This window comes from Lutjanus erythropterus, chromosome 24 (assembly GCF_056507025.1).
Source record: "Lutjanus erythropterus isolate fLutEry1 chromosome 24, fLutEry1.hap2, whole genome shotgun sequence".
NCBI lineage: Eukaryota > Metazoa > Chordata > Actinopteri > Lutjaniformes > Lutjanidae > Lutjanus > Lutjanus erythropterus.
The window spans coordinates 6,445,335-6,469,617 of record NC_139340.1 but is presented as its reverse complement, the minus strand read 5'-3'; the positions used below and the strand labels follow the sequence as shown (position 1 = coordinate 6,469,617).

The 24,283-nt window shown below is 38.9% G+C and overlaps 2 protein-coding genes across 2 annotated transcripts in view; one reads left to right on the top strand and one right to left on the bottom strand.

Annotated features, from left to right (window-relative positions):
* Nucleotides 1–1,473: 1,473 nt before the first annotated feature.
* On the bottom strand, nt 1,474–4,890 carry LOC146304588 (L-rhamnose-binding lectin CSL3-like). The gene is made up of 9 exons (XM_084713771.1): nt 4,813–4,890; nt 4,690–4,722; nt 4,135–4,185; nt 3,879–4,041; nt 2,814–2,929; nt 2,630–2,680; nt 2,245–2,398; nt 1,808–1,922; nt 1,474–1,576 (listed from the first exon to the last, which is right to left on the bottom strand). The coding sequence occupies exons 1-8, from the start codon at nt 4,841–4,843 to the stop codon at nt 1,811–1,813; spliced, it is 711 nt and encodes a 236-aa protein (XP_084569897.1). The 5' UTR covers nt 4,844–4,890; the 3' UTR covers nt 1,474–1,576; nt 1,808–1,810.
* Nucleotides 4,891–8,526: 3,636 nt separating this feature from the next.
* LOC146304587 (striated muscle preferentially expressed protein kinase-like) overlaps nt 8,527–24,283 on the top strand; it is a 71,017-nt gene continuing 55,260 nt past the window's right edge. The window contains exons 1-2 of the mRNA XM_084714155.1: nt 8,527–8,954; nt 10,318–10,865. Coding sequence (XP_084570281.1) covers nt 10,490–10,865 — 376 coding nt within the window. The 5' untranslated portion in view covers nt 8,527–8,954; nt 10,318–10,489. The remainder of the gene's footprint in view (nt 8,955–10,317; nt 10,866–24,283) is intronic.

Below are 24,283 nucleotides of genomic sequence, written 5' to 3'. Positions count from 1 at the left end.
TCTTCGGATTACTTCGGGAAATGTCGTGCCGAGGCGAGACGACCGCTGTAAATCGATACAGTTGGTGTCAGGGCGTCTACCCTGGTGGGGCGTCATTGCCAGAAACCAAGTTACATTTTAACCATTTGATTTTTGACTGAAATTGAAAGAGGCAGAAATGAGAAAACAACTTCGTTTTGGCTGCAGAACTAATATACAACCAATATACAACTTAATCAATTATTTTTCTATTGTGCCGCCTTCAAAATAAGAGTTCCCTGTTTGCCAGCAGGTTTCCAGCCACATCAATGTAATTTCATTATGTGTAAAGTTAGGTTTGAGGTTATATTTAATTTGATAGATCTAGTTATTAGGGCTTTATTATTACTAGTTTAATTTAGAATCGTTAAAAAATAAAAACACCAAACAAATTTTAAAGATATATATAATATATATAATCACCTGAAAATAGGAATCACTGTCTTTTAGTTACCTTTGAGACCATTTTCCCTTGTGAATATAGGATTTTCCATACAAAATAAAGATATTTGCATGCCCTTTGCATGCTGATTTACACACATCCAACCTCTGGGTGGCAGCAGAGAGTGAAAGGCTCGATTTACATCTGACAATAAATAAAGCAGAGTGAGACATGTTGAAGGAGTTTAGTGCATCATATGCTAGAATAGACATAAAATTCAGTGAAGTCACTTTAAATAAGGAATAAGAGAAGCTGGACCTGATCAGCTCGACATCATAAATCAACAACAGTCAGAGAAAGATGATAAAAACTCCTTCAGACAGGTCTCTTAACTTATATAAAATATATAATATTCTTATTTATTCCACAATTCTTGTATTTTCACCATTTTCTGGCATTTTCTATACCAAACAACTAATGGATTAATCAGGAAAATGATCAACAGATTAATCGACTTTTAATGGTAAGTTGCGGCCTTAGTGACCACTGAGTAGAAGAGCGCAGGAGTTGGAAGTAATTTAGACTGAAGATCTGGAGAAATCTTTGACAGAATGCTGCTATTGATAATGTATTACTGCATGCACATCAATAGTTAAAAAGTAACTGATACTCTGAGTAGTTTAGTTAGAAGAATTCTTTGTACTTTTACTTGTAATTGAGTAATTTTTTAGTAATATAATAGTACTTGAGCAATGTCCAAAGCGGAGGCAAGATTTTGTAAAGCCTGAAAACAGGGGTGCAGTTTTCTCTCAGGCCACTTTATTATTATTAATATAACTGTTATGCTGAAAGATTATTATGCCAAAACTAATCTGCCTCCCACAGATTTAAAAGATAAAAGTGAGTATGAAATTAGGTGTCACACTGTATTTACCAGAAGAGGGTGGTAAAGTACTACATCATCAGATGAATGTGTTTCAGGCGCTATAAAGTGTTTTGCCTCTGACAGGTGATTGGTTAGGAAAAAAAGGTCATGAAATGTAATTAATCATTCAGAAAAGACAAGAACAAAATTATTAGTTGTACTCTTTTAATTATTCATCCAGTTTCTTGTCGATATGTGACTGCTGAGAGTCAAGACTCTTCACTGGGATGTTGATGGCAGAAGGAAATCTCCTAAAGGTTTCAAAAAAGAAACACATTCAGTCGTCACACGATGCATTAAATCCTTTAAAGGAACATTTCAGATTGTTTAGAATGGGGTTGCATGAGGTAGTGTAAGGTATATTTAGAATATTTTTTAGAATAACTCAATATCATATGAATGCCATACGCCCCCACTCCAAATAATCCGAAATATCCCTTTAACTCTTTGCAAAACTTGAACAGTACATGCCTTTTACTCACCATTTACTGACAAGTATAACCCAAAGTGAGGTACTTGCGGTACTTATCGCAGGCAAAAGGTTGCCCCAGAGTAGAAGAGCCAGCTTTAAATGTGCACTCTTTTTTGCCTTGACACCTGAGAATAAATTAAAAAGACAAGCAAGTGTTGCTAACGTAAAAACAAACTGTATCAAAAATTAATTCCACAGTGTAGTACTTCACTCTCAGAAATAAGGGTTCCAAAAGGGTTCTTCTATGGTAACAAGGTGAAGAACCCTTTATGGTACTAGTTAGCACCTTTGTTTCTAAGAGTGCACTACTTGAAACAATAATTATTCTTGTACAGCACAAATACAAATATATGAAAATATATTCAAGAAAAAAACATGATGTAGTACAAATAGAACATGTTCCCTTTTACTACATTCAGAATGTTTGTCTTTTGAACTAATACATACCTTTTTGTGATTCTCATTCTCGCTCCATAACTTCCACAGAAGGTCATTATGGAAGAGAGATTGGTTTCCTCTTCGGTTTCAGGATTGGGATCGAGGCAGATTTTCTCGTCAAAACGTCCATATTTGGCCTGATAAATCTTAATGGTTCCAGTTTCTGAGGGGTGATGCAGGGATGAAGACAAAATGTGTCATAGCACAGACAACAACACTAGCTAAAACTAGAATTAACCAGCTCAGATTTAATGCAACTTGCTTGATAAACTGACTAAAAAGTATTAATTTTACTAAACTTTGATAATAACTAAATGAATCTTTGTTGGTGCAACACAGGCTAAAAGAAAACTCATGAGGAGATTTGTAATCCGTCTTCAGATCACATTCTTACCACACTTTATGTCCACATTGTTTCCTTCACAGACAACAGCACTGCGCAGACCTGGAAAAACATCAGGAGACAAGGTGAGATCTTAGCTTGCGATCCTTAAATCATCCGGACGTCTTCACTGATGTATTTGCAGAATTTTGCTGCTGTGCACCAGAAAGCCCTTCGCTGGGCTTAAAATACTCACCGGCAGGCTCAGGTTCGCAAATGTAGTCGGCCTGAATGAAGGTATTTTCAGTGAAATTGCACGCAAACATCCTTTGATTGGGCTTGGGCAGTCGGCAGCGATTCAATCTGTCACAGCTGGAGAAACATTAGAAAGTAAGAAGTCAAGTAAGAAGCTTTTTTTTTCTGGGGGTGCTCCCATAGCTCAAGTGGTGGAGTTTTCACCCCACGTGCTGAGGCTGTTGGTCCTCTGCAGCGGTCCCTGGTTCAATTCCCACCTCTGGCCCATTTGCTGCATGTCATTCCCCCCCTTTCTACCCTACTTCCTGTCATGTCTTCAGCTGTTCCTATCCAAATAAAGACAAAAGCCCAAAAAATAACATTTGAGAAAAAGAAGCATTTTTTTCTGTTGTAGCTGCCTGGAGTGGAGCAATCTTTCCATCTATATATCACTACTCCTATTCTACGATTGTGATTATGTGATATTTGTTGGGGTTTGTAACAAACAAACGTATAATGTTGCAATGAATTGCGCAGCTCTAATGCATTACTATGGTTTACATGATTGCACTGATGCATTTTTTCCACACACATAATTACACTGAGAGTGATAGACATGGACGGTTGCTACTACTGAGACAATACCAATTATGTTACGTTCAGGCCACATAATATGCAGCACAGTTTCCAAATCGACCCTGTTATTAAAAATCTATTCAAACTCATAACTGACGTTTTAAAAAAGTTTCATGAAACAGTTTCCAAACTACTTATTTCAGACTTTCTCACAAGTTGTGACATGATGTGACAGAGCTTCTCCTTTGATCTATGGACTAATTTTGCCTGGGGGCTGCTAATGGCTCCGGCGGCTCCGTGCAACGGCATAGACCGCATATGGCAAGAAACCCTGCCCTGCTTTAATGTCAGAAAAGTTTCAAGCTCAAAATAAACCCACTTGTTCTTTTCCTAATGTAAAATATACATAGTTTCAGTTGCACACTAACTTTTGGAGGTGGCGTCCTTCATTTTCACTCAATCTACAAACTGAACAACTATAATGAAGTAAAAAGAGAAGAAAATATCTTACATAAATCTAGACCATCCCAGCATATCCGGATACAAGCAGGATTTTTCCTCATGTTCTTCCCGATCCTTGGGATGGATGATGGCTGGCTTCCTTCTGTCAGAGCAGGTCTCATCGGTTTTCTCGCCATGATACATTTTCTTCAATTTAATCCACTGTCCTTTGGCTGAGAATACACAAAAACATGGATCATTTAGCAAAATGGAGGACCTGAAGTCTGAGAAAGTAAGAAAACATAGATCAATAACAGAATACATACGGCATTCCAGCACGTTGTTTTGACCAACGCATGCCACATCATGGTATAGTCCTGCAGGAGAAGTTAATAAATTAAAAATTAAGACACATATAGTGAATTACTGGATAATTTTATTTGTTCAGGACTGTGAAGTATGAATGCAAGTTTACAGCAAAAAAAATGTTGACATTGCACAACAAAAAAAGTGAAGTTGAACAAACAAACCACACTTAAATGAAGTAAAAATGTACGATTACTATAAATGCTCTTTTCAGTCTGTCAAATATGAAGATTTCCTGCATCTCTCAGTTTTATTATCATGTTAAACTGAATGTCTAAGAGTTTTGGACTGACCAAACAAGACATTTAAAGACATCACCTAGGACTGTGAAGCTGGGGTTGACATTTTTCACTATTTTCTAACATTTTATACTCATAGCAGCCCCAGCATGACAGTTAAGTGTAACCTTTGTGTAGCCATGTGGCAAGTAAAGGCTGACTTCAGGCAAGTAGATTTCTCACCCACTTCAACTGCACATGCAAAAGTAAATAAAGGAAGGAAATGCAATTATTTACCATCAGATGTCCAACACCAAGCAGCAGCCAGGACTGAAAGATACAGAACATTTAAAAATATTTAAAGACATTTAACACAATTAAGATTATTCTTAAAAAAAAAAAAACAGGTCAGATACTCACAGGCGATGATTGTCAGTCTTGTGGAAAACATCTTGCCAGCTGTAGCAAGTGATGATTACACAGCAGACAGCATTTCTTTTTATACAATTTCTACTCTTTTTTCTCCTTTTTTTAATATTTACACAGATATGAACAGCCCTGGAGGATATATAGACAGTGCAAACAAGACATGATTTAAACACGTGATACACAACTTAAATAAAAATTTCATATCAATATTTGAAATCTAAATATTGTCTATTGCTTGAGGAATTTTAGAGTATAAACTTAATGACACAACTGATAACAGATTCGTCTTGACTGTGGCTGTTTTGTTTCATTATGCTACTTTTTAATTCTATTCCATCATATTTCAGAGGGGAATATTAGTACTTTTACTCCACTGCATTTATCTGACAGCTATATACACTGCCTGTCAGTGGTGGGAAGAAACTAAGTACAAATACTTTGTTACTTATGTAAACTTTTGAGGTATCTGTACTTTACTTGAGTATTTCTTTTTCTGATAACTGTACTTTTGCTCCCTACATTTGAACACAAATATCTGTACTTTCTACTTCTTACAATTTCAGAACAGGCCTGTCACTTTAGTTTTCATACATTTGAGGGGAATTACTGATTATTTTGACAGATGTAGCAGGACAAAAACAACACAAAAGACACAACAAGACAAAACTGATGTAAAATGCATAAGACAAAAAAGACAGGACAAGATAAAAAAAGATGTAGCAAGGTGAAAAAGACGTCAGAACTTAGCAAGACAAAAACAACATAAAATACGTAACAAGACGAAAAAGATGAAACAAGACAAGAAAGATGTACCGAGACAAAATGGATATAAAAGATGTGACAAGATAACAAAGACATAACAAGAGGAAAAAGACGAAACACAACAACTTTAAGAACATAAAAAGAGGCTTGAGAGTAAAGAAGTTGAATCAATACTTCTACTTTTACGACTCATTATTTACACAGGTTTCTGTACTTAGTGTAGTTAGTGATGTGTGTACTTTTCCACCTCTGCTCCCTTAACATAAAAAAACATAGGTCAGGGGTTTTCATAGTGGGAGGTGGGCCTCCATATGGGGCCTCCAAGTTTGCCTGAAGCCAGAAGAAGAACCCCTGGCAAATTATCCAACAGTATGAGTAGTTAAAGAGAGTTTCAACTGAAGCAGCCAAATCATTAAAATGCATCTTTCATGCATTAGTAATAACGTTCAAATTATATAAAATACAGATATGCTGAACAGAAGTGTTTCCTTCTGCTCGTTTTTTCCTCTTACCTGTTTTCTGTCTAGATAGTTTTGGTGAGAGTTGCTGAATTTTGGAGATATCAGCAGGAGAGATGAATATAATGGAACTAAATGGCCCTCGGCTTGTGGTGCTGGGCGCTTTGAGCACCACAAGTTGAGTGCCATTTAATTTTATTTGTGGTCGGTTTGCTTTATATTTTTCCTGCCTTGCTGCTAAAAGAATGTCCCCTGTTTGGACACTAAAGATGTGAAGCAGGAGAGCTCCTTTGCCCACGTACTCGTACACCGGTAGATGTTTTGCACTGAATTAATATCAGAATATGTATGTATTACCTGCACTGACGAGAACTTCTTTGAAAAGGCAATAAAACTACTTTCTGTGGGCTGTTTTTACAGTCTGATGCCCAGAGGATGGAAATGTATTGCTAGGCGGAGGAACACTGATGAGAGACATCTCCTTATCTCCTGCGGGTATGTCATATTGTCTCTAAGTGCATTTACATGTCTAAGAGTGTAGAGCTGTAAAGGCAACATTTCCACCGAGTGGATACACTTGGCATTAGACACTCTGTTCAGTCAGGAGAATAATGATGAACAGTTAAATATTAGTTTTGCTGACTTTTAATTGCTACAATTTAGTTGTGAAAAAGGTCCACTCTGCAGTTACAATGTCTGTTAATGGATTACACATCCACAGGAGTAAAATGCAATATACACAATAATGCAACAGTAATATTAATCCAAAACATCAGATATAAAAGTAAAACACTGACAGGGACGATTTTACTGCACAAATGACAAATGCTATAGACATTCGCCTCATGTCTCTATTGACAGTTACTAATTTTACTTCACTAAACGCTGGAGGTGTTGGTCTACTGCTGCTTTGATCATTTACTTTGTGTAATTGTGTGACGTTGGTGTTTTAAACGGTTAGTTGGGTTAGGGTGTTCATCCAATGGAGTGTATTTAAGACAAAAATGTTTAGTCTATGTTCAGTGATAGCACACCTCAGGGTCCAAGAGCCTGTTGAAGCCAGAGTCAAGTTTGAACAGTCTTTTTTTTCCTGAGGGAGGCTGTGAGAATGATGGCCAACTCAAACAGTGACAGTATCTGACATGATAAAATCTGGATCCTTTTTGCTTTATACATGTAATTGCACAGCTGCACACAAGCCTTTACTAAGAAATGTTTCGATTAAAAACATCCTTGCTCGTGTCATTTCCAAAACAATAAATACAACAAGATAAAAATATGTATTTTTTCAAACTAAAGAGTGAAAAAAACATTTTTGGAAGAAAAATCAAACATGATGAGGTTATGCCAGTGAACTTTAACTTAATAAAATCTTAAAACTGTTTCACAAAAGCCACATTAATGATTAAACCTTCACTTACACAAAAGAAGAAAAGAGAAGCTTTTTTGAAGGGCACAGTTGCTTTTTGAAATATTGACATACAAATGGAAGTTTGGTGAATTTTTACTTTACTTTATTCGTGCTTTGAATGCTACCCTTGATACTGAAGAAGAAACTCACTTAAAAGTGAACAGAATAAAGAAAAAGGCTCATAATCAGAATTTTGGTCAAAGGGGATATTTTAATGAGCTGTTGTGAAAGGTTTTGGAGCAACATACGCTGCCGTTCCAACTTTTTGGGGGATTGGGGTTGTTTCTATACAGTCCCAATAGGAAGCTGCAATGGCAACAGTTAACGCAACTTCAACCAATCCCCATGAATTATGCATGACCTTGTCATGTTACTTTTTTTCCAAAGTCTGCAACTTTCCTGCAAATTTTTACCAACCATTGCTGCTTCCCATGCTGCTCTGTGCACTTTTATTTTTGCTTCTTCATCTACAAATAAAGCATATTTTATTAGAATTTTTATAAGTTGTAATTTTGCCTTGGTCCTGGACTTTCATTGAAAATAAAGCATAAAAACACTGCAACACGCTTCTCATTTTTTGTAGAAAAGCTGTTGTGAAATCAGGCATTTTAGGCTGCAACAATCCCCCCAAAAATCCTGTGAAATCCTGAAATAACTGATTATATCACAATGTAAATGATGACTTACATGGGTAGGTAAGTTTGTAATATATGTAACTAAAACACAATAACAAGGATTCATAAGGAGAAAGTAGAAAAACATATTGCGTTGTGTTCAACCACTTATATTACATTGTATTGTTGTATCACTGCCCTACAGTTGTATGAATCACTAAGTCCTGTCTTTATTCTTAGACTTTCTTTTTATAGCATCTCCAACTGTCACACGCATGCTGTCTCTGCCTGTCTCACACACACACACTCTCAGAGACACACACACATTTTGGTTGATAAGATTATCTAAAGGGCTGGGAGTGTGGGAGCCTCTGTGTGTGTGTGTGTGTGTGTGTGAGTATAGGTCATACATGGCAGGCCAAGAAATGTGACCTATCCATGGTGGTGCAGCTGTCGCTCCCAACCTGAGGGAGCTGGGGTTGAAGCAGTGAGATGGGAGAGGGAGAGACAGATAACATGAGCTGATTTAAGTCTTAGAGGCCTAAAAAGGTTAAAAGTGTGTGTTTTTTAAAAGGCGCTCAATTGAAAACACACTAAAGCAGAAGGCCTGAGTGGCTTGACATTTAGGAAAAGGGATCTCTCTCTCTGTCTCACCACTCTTCGCCGGGGTTAAAGCTGTTGAAAGGGACCATGGCTGTGGCTGCTAATGCTACATGATCTAGGGTGGACTTACACCTACAGCCCGTGCTCACTAAAGGACACATAGAGACACGGGCTTTAGCAAATGATTTGAGATGAAATATTTTGCTCAATGGATCTTGTTACCTTCACTTGGACTTTGCGGGGATGTCCAAAGGGATTCCTTGCGGCTTTAATGGCTAAAGTAAGGTAAGGTGCATTTCTTTCTGTTATCGGGTAAAGTCTATTTTAGGCAACTCTTTGGATCAGCAAATTAATGGAATAACATAAATTAGCATATGAAGCAAACTTGAGAATTTAGACAAATCATGTCCTGCAAAAAAAGAGATGTAAATGTATTCTTTAAGGATTTATATATATGTATATATGTTCAATATATATGATTTATGAAATTCAATTCTATTCCTAAACTTGCTCTGTGCCAGAAAACGTCCTCGTCCCAGACACGAATTCACAACTTCAAACAATTAAAAAATGTGTTCAAAGCCTCAAATTCTAAAACTAACAATAGCCACTGATAACATAGGTGTAAATTGTGTTTTTATAATCGTCACTTGTGGTTTGTCTTAATTTTTTAAACTTAAAATGTTGACCTTTTTAAAGTTGTGTCCCAGGTTTCACAAAAACATGATTTAATCAGGCATAAATAGGGTTAGCTATGTCCTGAAGGGCTCCTGTTTTACTTCCTGGTTCCAAAAAAGGTGGGAATACTGCTCAAGCACTGGTAAACTTTCTATTTTTTGACAAATTCATGAAATAATATTCCTATCAGATGTGTCTCAAGACTTTTTGGGTTTTAAGCAGGAGGTGTCAGAAAAGTTACCACAGGGATAACTGGCTTGTGGCGGCCAAGCGTTCAAAAAAATTAAGAAAACCCTGAGCAACTTTAAAAAATAAAGTGGCTGCTCACTTCCATGATGTCGTGACATGAAAAAATTTAACGTTTCCCACATGAATTGACCGACCAGTTCTTAGACAGACTGAAAATCGCAATCGGCCAAAATCGGATTTGGCAGGTCAGAGCCATAAATAATTGGAAATCGGAATCGGCCAAGAAAATTGCTGTCGGTGCATCTGTAGTTCTCAACTTTTTGGAGTTGGTCTAAGGCAAATTATATCATTGTTATAAGTTTTTAAGAAATGCAATGTTTTGCATATTTGTGAGTGTTTGTCTCTTATGTTGAGTGTTATTAAAGGACTGACGTCAGTGAGAGCTGCTTTCTGGCTCTCACCCTGTGCTGGCAACCCCCCCGGGTATTATTTTGCGACGCCCTTGGGGGTACCAACTCCCTGGTTGAAAACTGCTACTCTAGTAGACTTTGAGATGTAAACTGGGTGGAGTAAATGTTCAGTGTCTTGTTTTTAAGCTTTTTAAACACAATGCTGTCACATTTATTACTGCAAGACGTTGCATATCATTGAAACGTGTACAGTTATTCAAAAGCTTAAAACAATGCAATGAAAACATTTTTTTGGAAAGTGCATCACTAGCAAACTGTGTCTAAACATAACTTTGATTGTCATTTTGATTGATGTACTCTTGTCATTACAGTCCCCAGTGCAACAGTCCGGATCAAACCTCTGCGTTCTCCCTGTGAGCCCAGAGATCTCTGAACCAATGGAGTCTTTTAGAAGAGGCCTTCAGTAGCTGCTGCTCATCTTGATACCCCAATCAATTACCAGATAAACAGTACTGTCAGTAAAGAAGTGTGAAAGAAATCAAGATGGCAGATGGCGATGGATCCAGCCCCAGTCTCCCTTCCAAGAGGCCCAAAGTCACCAAGGACCAGGATGTTCCAGGCTCTGGGGTTGCAGTGCAGGAACCCAAGCTGCCAGTTTTCATTCGTAAACTCCGTAAAGCCGCAGTGGGAACAGGCTGTGATATCAGACTGAGGGTGTCGGTGGCAGGATTTCCACAACCTTCGGTGACCTGGTACCACAACGATGAGCTCCTTCCTCCATCAGAAGCTCAGGACTCGGGGGGGCTGTGGATACGAGACTGCCGCACGAACGATGCCGGCTTGTATACCTGTGTGGCGACCAATGAGCTGGGAGAAGCGAGCTGCAGTGCTGTCTTGGCCATCATGGACCTTGGAGAAGGTAATAGCACACACTTGAAACCTAAACGTACGTACACTGAAGTGTACATGATATTTAGACTATTTCCACTGCCTTACTTTTCCACCAGACAGCCTTTTACTAATTGCAATTCTCAACACTTTTCGAATTATTATTAGACGCCTTGAAATGTTATCCCTATCAGTGAAAGCTCACCCAGACAAAACAATTGTCGATCCAAGACTGTGTTTTGCTCATCAGGCAGTAACCCTGTCTTCTGTGTCTGCAGAGCAGCACTGGGAGAGACTTAAAATTAGCTTGTGGATGTAAATAGAGAGGAGATTTGTTGGAGGGGAGAACTGTCACCTGCCGTTGCTTTCTATTAGCTGCACAGCTGCACCTTGACGTGCTGTTTGTTGTGTTTGCCGGGCTGAGGAAGTTGGGATTTGGGCACCTGGTAAAATCAACCTCACTCTGACGATACGTTGCATCTAATTTAAGTCAGGAAACTTGAGAAATCCCATTAGCCTTCAAGACTTTAAAAAATCATTAAACTGTCTGCAGCTGTGCACATGATTTAGTGGTTGTATCGGCAATCACTCATGAGTTGTATCATCAGTCTGAAAGCTTGCAGCTTGTGTATTGTAACAGCACAATGATTTAATAATAAGGTTGTCAATATGGTACTAAAACTGAGATAACTGCAAATAGATGTCAGCTGCGAGGTTTGAGGCTCTGGTTGTAGCCCAAGCTCTTGCTGTGATGTTCATTTTATTACCATATTTCAAAAAGCACAGTGATAATAAGGTTATCATCATGCCTGAAACTTCTTGTACTATGCTTTGAAATTAAGTTGTTTAGTTGTCACACTATACGTGGATTTTTATGCAGGTAAATGACTGAGGAACGTAGTTTATATTTCCATTTTGGAAGAACAGCAAGTTGCGCAACTTATGATTTTCATGGGAAATTAATATGTTGATTATTTTCTTAATAAATCGATTAGTTTGTCCATGAAATGTCAGAAAATGGTGAACAATGTCAATCGGTGTCTCCCAAACCCCAAGATGATTTGCCTTTGTCTTTTTTTGCCCACAACCCAAAAATATTCAGTTTACTGTCATACAGAAGTAAAGATACCAGAAAATATTCACATTTAAGTGCCTGGAATCTAAGAAAATTGACTTTTTTGTCCACTTAAATCAATTAATCAGTTATCAAAACAGCTGCAGATTAATTTAATAATCAATTCATTGATTAATCAATTAATCATTACAGCTTTAAGCTCTGTCCATTATTTATTATGCAGTCTATGGCTAGCTTAAAATGACAAATGGTCGTAGAGCTGCAGCTAACAATTGTTTCCATTCTTGATTAATCTGCCTATTATTTGCTTAATTAATTGATAAGTTGTTTGGTCTATAGAAAAAATATCAATCAAAGCCCAAGGTGACATCCTCAAGTATCTTGTTTTGTCTGCAACCTAAAGATATTCAGTTTATTGTTATATAGGAGTAAATAAAAACAGAAAAAAATATATTTAAGAAGCTGGAATCAAAGAATTTGAAGATTAAACAGGACAGTAAGACCACGATGAAGCTGTAAAGAAAAAAAACAAGTCTATTTCTGCCGCTGCAGCTCTGTAACACAGTTTCTGTCAGGGTGGCCATTCTGTCAGCATAAATTCACACAGCAAAACATCCAAGACATAAATTATCTTTATGAAAGGCTTCAGCAAGAGCAGTCCCTCATGTCTCACTCACTTCTCTTTCACTCATGCATACTGTTCACCGTACTGTGTTGCAAGTGCAAGTTATGAAATAAACTAGTACCTGTTTCATAGTTGCAGAGCAGTGTGAACGTGCATTTCTGTCATGTTTGTGGTTTTGCTTTTGGTTAGTCTTGCTCAAGGACGCTTCAGCATGATGGATTTGAATAGATTGTCTATTCTTTCCAAGTTTATCTTGTCACCTCTGCCTTGCAGAGATAAGGATAGCATTTGTCAGAGAAGCTTCTGTGGCTTTTTTAAGCTAAACTCTCCCCCGTGCCTTGGCAACTAACTCCAGGATAAGCATATACCAGAGTCCTGTATGTCATGTCACATATAGGTTTGCAGTGGAGACATACTACATAAAAACACAGTCAACAAAAATATAAATGCAGCACTTTTGTTTTTGCTCCCATTTTCATGAGTTTAGGATCTCGGACTTGCTCACAAAAGCTTTATTTCTCTCAAATTTTGTTCAAAAATGTGTTTAAATCTGTGACAGTGAGGATTTCTCTCTTGCCAAGATAATCAATCCATCCACAGCATATAGAGATGCTGATTCAACAGCAGGATTATTGCACAGGTGTGCCTTGGACTGGTCTTCTGGACTTTGGACTCCTTGACCCCCTCCTCCTATTTCTGTATTTGAAGGCCCTGCTATGCTTCTCTTTTTTATGCATTTTTCATATCAAGCTACCTCTTATTTATTTCAGTGACAGTACGACCTTCAAGTGGCATTAACAGCACTTGTTTTTCATGTTTCTCAGGTTTCGAAGGTTCATTAATTCCACAGCTTTTTGATGCAAATTTCATGAATGAATACTTCTTGAAATATGGCGCAGGAAGCAGAACCTTATATTATATAATTGGGGAGTTAATTTTGCTAATTTACAGTCTCATGTACGTGCACTCAGAAATGCACAGGTGCATCATTTACACAGTCTGAAGTTCTGAGTGTTTGCTGAATGTGATGTGGCACTCTCCTAAGAGCCTTTCATACATAAAAAAAAGATAAGTATGTTCTTGCATGAGGCCCGGTTTCTTTTCTGTTGAATCTGTTTCAGTTCTTATTATGTAATATACACATTGAAGGCTTCTGAAACATATTTGGCTCACTTCAGTAATAGTTTTATACCATTGTTGCAAAAGATGAGGTTAAAAAGAACAGTTCATGAACACTCGGGTGAAACTGTATTGCAGTTGCATTGTGTTACAGTGCTTTGAAAGTGCTGTCAAATATATCCAGCCCTCAGATTTTTATTGAGTGGTGATTTTCTACTTTGTGAAAATTTTCGCAAGTGATTTTGAGAGCTGCCTCGTGAATGGGATGAAACCACAGCGCTGAGCAGGATTTTGCAGGGATGATAACATCACGTATGGTGGCCAAAATACTCCTGACCAGTTTGCATCATCCATTTGAGTGACAGCGAGTCCCATGTGCGGGAAAACATAGTAAAGTTTCCAGTGAGATCATTGCTGGGTAGATTTGATCATGGTTGCTTGTTGTCTCGGCCTGCAGGGAAAGTTGACGGTAGAGCTCACATGTCACCAGCTCTCACACTATGAGCTGGCACGCACGGTCCAGCTGGCATATCACTCAGCACCTCTCTGTCTCGCTTTCCTGGCATTGATCTTCTCCCATCAATCCAGCGTCAGTTTCGACTTTTTGACCTCTGTTCCTCATTACCTATTTCGGCTCTTTGCTTCTGTCTTTTCATCTGTCTTTTCTTTTGTCTCTCCCTGCTAATTTCAGCTTGACTGCAGATAGGATTTAAATTCATCAAACAGTGCTACAGTAGATTTCTTTTTGGTTTTTGATTAAATGTGTTTTAATCCCTTTTTGGTCCTTGTCTACTGTCTTTCTCTTTATGTCCAGAGCTGGATACTTGTGTCAAACCACAAAAATGAAGAGTTGACACGTCACTTGGACTTTACTATTGTGAGACCTGACTCACTTGAGTCTTGAGCCTCCAAAGGCTTAACCTAAAAGCAAGAACACTTGTAAAATCCTGGAATAATAAAAAATAAATAAGACAGCGACAGACGGGCCTTGCATAGCAGTGAGCCTTAAATATTTAATTCTCAGACGTATGCTTTACATTTGTTTGAGAATTGTATATGTGAGTTTGAAGTGGGCTTGTATGAGGTGTTTATCTAAAGTAGATGGTGGTCGGCCTGCACCCAGTTTGAAGAAGCAGAGAGGAGTGCAAGCAGGGAAGCTAAACTCTGAACTGCTGTGGACAGCTACAGCAACAAAAGGTATTTTAGCCACTTAAAAATAGGCCACCTTAAAAACATCAATATCACCATGATGAACTTTGCCTTCAGACTGCCTTTTTCGATGGGAAACTGCTGTCGTATAAGCCAAACATCATTCTCTCCAGACCAACCAAACTCCATAAACAAAATCAGTCATTTTACCTCACAGAACACAGGAGTTGCTGATCTACCACTTCCTCCATTAGTTATTCTGTGTTTTGTTAAAGTGTGACTTTGGTTTATTTAAACTAACCTTTTAAAGCACAGAGGTCACACAACAACACAAACTAACTAACAGATCAAGGCAGTGGTAGACCTGAACCTCACTAGTTCTGCAAGGTTAATGTGTGATTTTGCCTATGGAGTTTGGTTGGTTTGGAGAGAGTGATATCTGGCTGACATATGGACGGTTTCCCATTGGAAATGGCTAAATATAGCATACACTTAAACTGATATTAATTTTTACAATACCTTTTGTTGGTGAACCCTTTCACAGTGGTTCATTGCTTAGCTTCTGTGCTGGTGCCCGTCTCTGCTTCTCCTTTTCTTGGGTACAAGCTTACATCAAATAATCCAAACTATTCCTTTAAAACACTATTAATACAGCTTTTAAAAGAAAATGACATGTCATTTTAATTATGAGCTTTTAGATCTGAAAATAATTGCTTATGAAGATTGGAGTTGCTTTAACAGGGACTTGACTTGGCCTTCACTAAAAGACTTAAAAATAGCACTATTTTTTTATTTTCTAACCCTTATTTGAATAATTACTGGTAAAGTGGTAAAACACAGAAAAATAACCACCACTATCCCCTCATTTTTATCAATTTTCTGGATCCTGGCTGTCTTACTATCTCTCTGACCTCTGCCTCCCTCTTACATCTCCCCTCCTCTCCCTCTCCTTGTGGTTATTTATGGCCTGGTATGTGCCGTGCCGACCGGAGGGCTCGTGCTCTAGTGATGTGTGGATGCCGCCGGCCCCCTTCTCCGATTGCACCAGCAGACATCACAGATAATTATAGCATCACCACGGTCAAGACGTGGCGCTGTCACACTCAATCACGGTCAGCGTGATGAAAGAGAGACGAAGAGAGGCGGGGAGGGCAGTGAACGTGTATTTGTGTGGGTGTCTATTGGTGTGTATATGTGCACATGTGTGCGGTTAGTTTTAATGGCTGTTTTGGCTGCTTTTGAGCATCACTCAGTGAGTCAGATAGACAGTCAGGTCTGCCACTTTAAGATATCACCCTGAGAGATCAGACCAATCAGAAACCAGAGTAGTGCTGCTGTGTCACAAGTCTAGACTACTTTATTGACGTCACCCTCTGGCGTATAGCTTTTTATTAACATACTGTCAGGCATTTAAAGGCCGGATAAGCAGTTTGACGGAAGCTCTGACAAAGCGGCATGTCGGTCACCAGTGGTATTTTAAGCTACTTTTATAATAGATGATTCTTGTATTGTGACGCAGGAGCATGAGCGTCCCAGATATGACTTGCAATTACTCATAACATTTGAAAAGGTTTTTTTTTGCACCTTTAAAGCAATGACTTCTAACTCCATAAGGTCTCACAGGATAAATATGTGTGGTTGCACCATGATTAACAGGGTAGGATATACAGTACTGCTACGTTTTTATCAGTTTTCAGACATATACATCCTGTGTTTGCAAGCAAACGTTTCATTTTAGGGATCAGCTGTCAGAACAGGTGAGAAACACTTTAATGACATTAACTCAGAGATGAAGAGCCTGACTACAACCATAAAGGGTTGTTCAACTTGTTCCCAAAAGAGAACACTTTTTGGTTCCTGGTAGATCCCTTCAAAAAGGCTCACAAAGAACTAAACATAAAGCATTAAACCCAGAACCACCTGTGAAAGTCTTCACTTAGAACCAATCAGAGATTCTAAAGGAGAACCCTTCTATAGTGTAATGGTCCTGTCCAGAGCATTATCTTGGGGTTCTAAACACAATATTTAACAAGAACCCACCCAGAGGGTACTACTGAGAACCATTTTATATTATGTTACAAAGAATCCTCAGTGAAAGAGTTCTTGTAAAATCTCAACAATTGTTGAAGAACTCTTTGTTCCAAAAAGGGTTCCTTGGATGAAAAGGGTTCTTACTGCAACCCTTAGGCTTACAAAGAACCCTTGACGAACCCTTTCTCCAACAAAGGGTTCCTAGGGAGCAAATGGTTCTAGATTGAAACTTAGCCCCTCAGGAAGAACCTTTTTGGAAACCTCATTTCTAAGAGTGTCGAACCCCCTCAAGAGGAAATCTCTCATGAAACCCTTGTAATATAAAAAGGTTCCATGAGAAGGTGGAAAGGTTCTGGATAGATTCCCCAGAGAACTTTCTTTGTGGTTGAGGATTAAATGGTTAATTATATGAGGCACATTTTGAATGTTGAGGATGTTTGGATTTGAGAAAGATGGCGAAAGTAGAAGGAGGAAGATGTTCAGTTACACTGGTCTGGACGTTTGCGATGAACCTGTGAAGGAGGTGAGTCAGTGTAGGGGAACCGTCATCGGTGCTGCGTCACCCAACCCTATTAAAAACCCCAGACGGTACCTGGAGAAGGAAGAGATGGGAGAGGTATGCAGGGAATTCAAAGGAGAGGGGATGACAGGAGGGATGAGAGGATCAGTGGGTGGGAGGAGGGAGGAAGAGGAAGAAAGGTCAATGGATGAAGGAAAAAAGAGACAGGTGATTAGAGGTACAGTTCACAGGTGTTTAGATGCAATTACTTGTTATATTCTGAACCGCCTACTACATGCTACCAACAAATGCAGTACGTACTATAGAGTATGCAATATAAAACTGTTAAACTGATATATTTTGCAGTATGCTAGGCCAGGCATAACTGGTTTCCAGGTTTGGAAAGCAGAAGTAGATATAAACTCTTATTCGTTTTGTAGGTTATAGATCATAATTGTTTAATCCTTGTTTTTCCAATAATCATGCAGACGCACGTTGCGCCACCTGTCATACTGACTGATCCGTTATAAAGATGATTTGACAGCTGTGATCCCGTCCCATGTGCACTTTTCAGGTCTATTGAGATTTATTAGGCTTTATAATCATAATATTAATTTCTTCTTCTTCAGCTGATAACTCGAAAACTCTGAAACCCACACCAAAACGATCTATATGGATAAATACCTCTACAAGCCAGGGGAAAAATAAAATATATATTAGATTTGGGGGTGAACTCTCCCTTTAATAGAATTTATCAAATTCCTTCCAAGTCCTCACTACATATATTACTACGTATATTATATAAGTCTGGCCAGGCATGGATGTAAATTGCAACTTGAGTGGCTGGCAGAGTCACAAAGCGTTCAGTCATTCTAGTTGGCATTCTGCAGATTTTGCTTTTATTTGCATACTACATGCTGCATTTTAGCCAAATCAATACATACTGCCAGTATCGTAGGCAGTTTCAAAATCAGGCGTAGTTTTTTATGAAAGTATACAAATGCCAGGGAGTCTGTTACATCACCTGAAAGACGTCTGTAAAGTAGAGTGACAGGTTTACAGAGAGGGTTCAGTGCTCCTGTACAGGACAGCTCTAATAATACTTTCAACCAGACTGCTGTCAGCATTTGATACTTTTTTCATGAGACGGCCTCATTAAACACCCATGATGATCTATAATCACATTCATATTTAGATTACCAAGAATTCCACTATGGAGCTATATTGGGGTCAAAAGTTTTGTACTTGAAAAAATAAAATTTGAAACTGAAAATTCAAGTTTTGATCTTGAATTTTGAAAAATACATTAGCGTATTCAAAATAAAAATAAATGCACAAAAAAATTTTTCAGGTTAAATATAATTATGATTCACTCTGGTAATTCTTTTGAATAAATTATTAATTTTCATTTTTCACTTTCATATGTTTTGATATTTGAGATCTTATTTTTTTCAGATTCAAATCTTATTTTTTACAGTTTCAAAAAATTTTTTTTCAGTTTCAGATCTTTATTTTTCAGGTTCAGATCTTTTCTTTTCAGTTTCAGACTTTTGACCCGAATTTCGCGTGGGGGGCGTGGCATCAACTGAGAGGGGTGTGGAATCATGACAGACAGCTTAACAAAAAGGCTGGGGACCTTCCCCTATCACGTTGCCTTCAGGGAACGTAGGAACTAAAACAATTCAACTCAACACTTCATGTAGGCTACACCAGGTGATTGGCAGTGAAAAAAATGATGTCAGTGACAAACTTCCATTTGCACGGCGTGCAGGAATAAATCTGTTTTAATTTTCTCTGTAATTCTAAAGCTGCTAATATGTCACTTTATATACGTTTTATATTCTTTAATACGTGGTAGGTTTGTCCAAACATCGCCTTTTTTGAAATTTAATTCGACGTTTTCGGAGATGTGAGATGTGAAAGCTGTTTTAGACAGTACTGAGGACCAACTGCAGAAGCGGGGGGATAAATTATGCCGGATTGTTCACTTCAACAGACACACTTTAATGCTTTCCACGTAGTACTGTGAACGCAGCACAGTGTCCGCTCGTAATGATGGCGTCCGGCTCTGCAGGCCGATCTGCTGGAGCAGCACACAGGTGAGACATGTTCAAAATGAGAGGTCGGTTTGTGACAACATGCAATGTTTCTGGTGTCTTAAGTGGTGAATTGGCAAAGCTGGAAGTTAAGCATAGGGCTAAAGCACTCGCACTGACACCATGCATCTATTTGCGATATAAACTCAGTAGGACTCGCGATCAACAACTAGCCAGAGCCCCGTTTCCCAGAGCCTTCGTAGCGCTACGTGCGTCGTAAGTCTCCCTTAAGGTTGTCCCAACTTTGGGAAACAGCCCATAACCTTAAGGGAGACTTTAAAATACAACTTACGACGCACGTAGCGCTACAAAGGCTCTGGGAAACGGGGCCCAGAGCCATACCAGCTGCGGTTTTGTTTAGCGTTACCATAGCAACCGTTTATCGTGTTCTTGTTTATTTGCATGTCGCTAGCTTTCTTCTTTACACTCATAGTGTCACTCATACACCCACACACTCGCACACACATCCCGTGTCCCCCATTTTGATTTATTATTTGAGGGTTTTTTTTTTTTTTTTTGGTTTGTTTTTCATATTCGTTATGTCACCTGTAACACATAAATAGCAGGGCATCAGATCAGTCTAATTATCTGGTAACCCCATTTGAAGTCCTGACCCAAGGTTGGGAACCACTGCTGTAAGGAGTACACTTCACAAACACTAGCTGATAGCATCAGGCCACATTCATCCTGTAGCATGGATCAACATTTTCCACCGCAGGCTGCTGCATGGTGTCAGTGCGAGTGCTTTAGCCCTATGCTTAACTTCCAGCTTTGCCAATTCACCACTTAAGACACCAGAAACATTGCATGTTGTCACAAACCGACCTCTCATTTTGAACATGTCTCACCTGTGTGCTGCTCCAGCAGATCGGCCTGCAGAGCCGGACGCCATCATTACGAGCGGACACTGTGCTGCGTTCACAGTACTACGTGGAAAGCATTAAAGTGTGTCTGTTGAAGTGAACAATCCGGCATAATTTATCCCCCCGCTTCTGCAGTTGGTCCTCAGTACTGTCTAAAACAGCTTTCACATCTCACATCTCCGAAAACGTCGGATTAAATTTCAAAAAAGGCGATGTTTGGACAAACCTACCACGTATTAAAGAATATAAAACGTATATAAAGTGACATATTAGCAGCTTTAGACTTACAGAGAAAATTAAAACAGATTTATTCCTGCACGCCGTGCAAATGGAAGTTTGTCACTGACATCATTTTTTTCACTGCCAATCACCTGGTGTAGCCTACATGAAGTGTTGAGTTGAATTGTTTTAGTTCCTACGTTCCCTGAAGGCAACGTGATAGGGGAAGGTCCCCAGCCTTTTTGTTAAGCTGTCTGTCATGATTCCACACCCCTCTCAGTTGATGCCACGCCCCCCACGCGAAATTCGGGTCAAAAGTCTGAAACTGAAAAGAAAAGATCTGAACCTGAAAAATAAAGATCTGAAACTGAAAAAAAAAATTTTGAAACTGTAAAAAATAAGATTTGAATCTGAAAAAAATAAGATCTCAAATATCAAAACATATGAAAGTGAAAAATGAAAATTAATAATTTATTCAAAAGAATTACCAGAGTGAATCATAATTATATTTAACCTGAAAATTTTTTTTGTGCACTTATTTTTATTTTGAATACGCTAATGTATTTTTCAAAATTCAAGATCAAAACTTGAATTTTCAGTTTCAAATTTTATTTTTTCAAGTACAAAACTTTTGACCCCAATATAGCTCCATATTCCACGCATCCTGTTTTCACACGTTCATTTAGTCACACAGCCTGAACTTTATTTTTATCTCATTCAAGGCTACATTGTTATTTTCGCCTCCAGCTCCAAGGTTTATGAGCACTAAGCTGTCTGAAATAGATTCACATCACTTCCACTGGTGTCCCTGTAAACGTGCCATTGTCCCCATAATGTATGTGCCGTTGTAGCCTACCATTAATGGTGTATTACAACATGTCTGCCTCGTAGTAGAGTTTTAAAACTCCCCGTAGTCCAAGCAGAGTGACCCACAGAGGACAGCAGAGGTCGTCCGGTTTGGTGTGTTTAATCTCCTGCTAGAGCTGGGGTTGGGGGGTACAGAGGGAAAGTACAGTACAACTGAAGGGGTTGTACTATACAGGGCTCGAAATAGACAGCTGAAGTTGGCAGTCAAAGTTAGGGAGGACTGGGGGAAGACAGGGAGAGGGCAAGGAAGACAGAAATGGGCTGAGGGAGATAAAGTTTTAAGGTCCAGCAGCCATCTTAACATCCCTCTTTGACCAATTCCTCATTTCGTGCTGCAGAGGAAGCCATTTTGAGGAAGTTCCCTTGTATTGATGGAGAGGACGTGTTCTTGGAGGAGTTCTTTTGGGCAGGAGTAGCCTTTCTAGCTGGTTTTTGAAAGGAGAATACAAAGAGAGCAATGCTGAGGAAGGAGCTGCTCGATGCACGGAGAGCTTTGAGAGGTGTCAGGGAAGGTGTGAGTGGGCCGAGAAGCAAGAAACAGAGAGGTGAGTGGGAGCTGGTACCAATACAAAATATGTACTACGATAGCACAAAAACGGGTTGCTGGGGATCCTTTAGCAGGCTGAAGTAAGAACAGGATCACACGGTTGCAGGGAATTAGAAAATGCACACTCAATTAAGTGGAACAGCTGTAATGGAAATCAAAACAAGGTAATACACTCGAGGCCACTATAATTATTATTATTTCTTAATTGGATTCAGTTTGTGTCTCTTCTATGCTTTGCCTTGTTCCCCAAAGCCTCAACCATATTCATGGATAATGTTTTTTAGTGCAGGCTTTACTTTAAGGTGCAATAATCTTTTTTGTAATAACCATAAACACTGAAGTTATCTGTTATTTTCTCTCAAAGAATTCAGCTGGATCAAATTTAAACTGCTTAATAATGGTAATTGACATCATTTGCCTCTTGTTTTTAGTCCATATCTTGCCTGGAGCTGGAATATTTACTAGAAAATGGGTAGTCAAGTCAGAAGACCACACTCTTTATAATATTATTCACAGTGACCCAGCAATTCGTACCAAGAGCAAGCACTAAGGCAACAGTGGTGAGGAAAAACTTCCCTAATGGATGAAAAGAAAGTCCAGAATAGTCCTTGTGTGAATGAGGAAACCACATAAATCCCATCAGACCCACTCACTGATCCAAATGTAAACAAACAGGTCATCCAACCTCTTAAGTCCAAAGAACATGATTTGACTGACAGCTGTGTAAATACATAGACTACCACCAGACTAACTTTTAAGGTTTGTTTACAGGGTTGGGAGTGTAACTTTAAAAATGTATTTCCATACAGTTAGCTTATTTTAGAGTTGATAAAGACATTTAATCTATTGCTTCATTCCTCTCATCCATTCTTGTGTTTTATGTTTTTGAAATAGGACAAAAAACGCAACATCCTCCAAACTCAAGAGACACCGAATATCATTCTTCTTGGCGCCCCATGCACACTTCAGCATGTAGAAAAATGCAAAGCTTGACAGACCTGCACTGCCGCGTTGCTAATCCATGATTGGACACTTGGTGTGCAAAGGAGGGGCTTACTGAAGGGTCACTTATATATGCAATATCAGACTTTAAAGACAAAAACAGTAGAAAATAGTTACAGTAGATTCTACTGAGAAGTGACTATGAAGCTGCTCATTTTCTTGGGTAGTGGGTCATTATTTCTGGAAAGAGGCATGGCTGTTGAGTTTTTTCAAATGTATTCTTTTGGTGATTTGAACACAGAACTAATTCTGTCCAGTTCCATTATATTGGGCAGAAGGCAGACATCTATATGGCATATGTCTTCAAAATTTAGTAACTTACATCAAAACAGAACAGATGGATAAATAGTGCTGCAGGTAAGAGGAAAAATATGTACTTTTGATTTTGGGGTGAACTGTCCCTTTAAAAGTTTTGTATGTTTAGTTATTTTAATGGACAAATGTCCTGCAGTTGAACCTTAAACCCACTTGTCTGCTCAGCACGTGTCTCTTATAGACCATGCATGGTGTTCTGCTCTCGCCGTCTCTTATTGACCCCATCCTCTTGTCTGAATTGCGAGCGGCTTACATCGACATACTGGAGCAGAGATAATCTATAGCTGCTTGATGATTTCACATTCTCTAAATTATTACATTCAAGTGGATTAAGCATACAGTACAATTAATTAGGTTCTCTGTTCTCACGAGGCAGCTGAGGCAATATGTGAGGGTAAAGCCAGCGCTGTTTCCCTGGTGTTTGGTCTGGCAGAGGGTGTGTTTGTGTTCCATCCCGCTGGTACACAGTCATTCACAGGAACCCTCAGGGATTTTGTCAGGATTAGGTGGTAGGATCGGGTTGCAGTGTGACGGTCAACATTGGCCACTGTCATCTGGGATTTCCAAACCACCTCGCCGTATGAACTGAATCGACGCACCACCTCTCACATTTGCTTCTGGTGGGTTTCGGGCTTCATTGCAGTTTTTCACCTTTGTTCAGCTGAATTGCTGCCAAAAAAGACTACAAATGTAGTATGCAGGGAACTTCAAACACGCTCACCATTTCAGGTTTTTTTGACACATGTCTCCTTTAGCTATTCCTCTTACAGCTCTCACATCCAAAGCAAAACATTTATCAGAAGTGCTGGCAGTGGGTGCAGATACAATCTGAGAGTGTTTTGTAGGTATGATGGAGATAGAAATCTGATGCCTGATAAAACAGCTTGTGGTGCATGTTTTGTTGCAGCATTTTCCTTTTCAAGGGGGCTCTATTAGCAGAATATGGCAGAAATGGATTGTAATCATTTTATATAAGTGTTTTGTGTTTTCTTTACCTTAGAATGAGCTGTTTGTATCTATACCTTTACTCATATACATGATA

Coding starts and splice junctions, on each gene's coding strand:
- LOC146304588 (XM_084713771.1), bottom strand. CDS start 4,843: ATGTTTTCCACAAGACTGACAATCATCGCCT. Junction 4,186..4,689: donor TTGGTGTTGGACATCTGATG/GTAAATAATTGC, acceptor CTTCTCCTGCAG/GACTATACCATGATGTGGCA. Junction 2,930..3,878: donor CTGGGATGGTCTAGATTTAT/GTAAGATATTTT, acceptor ATGTTTCTCCAG/CTGTGACAGATTGAATCGCT.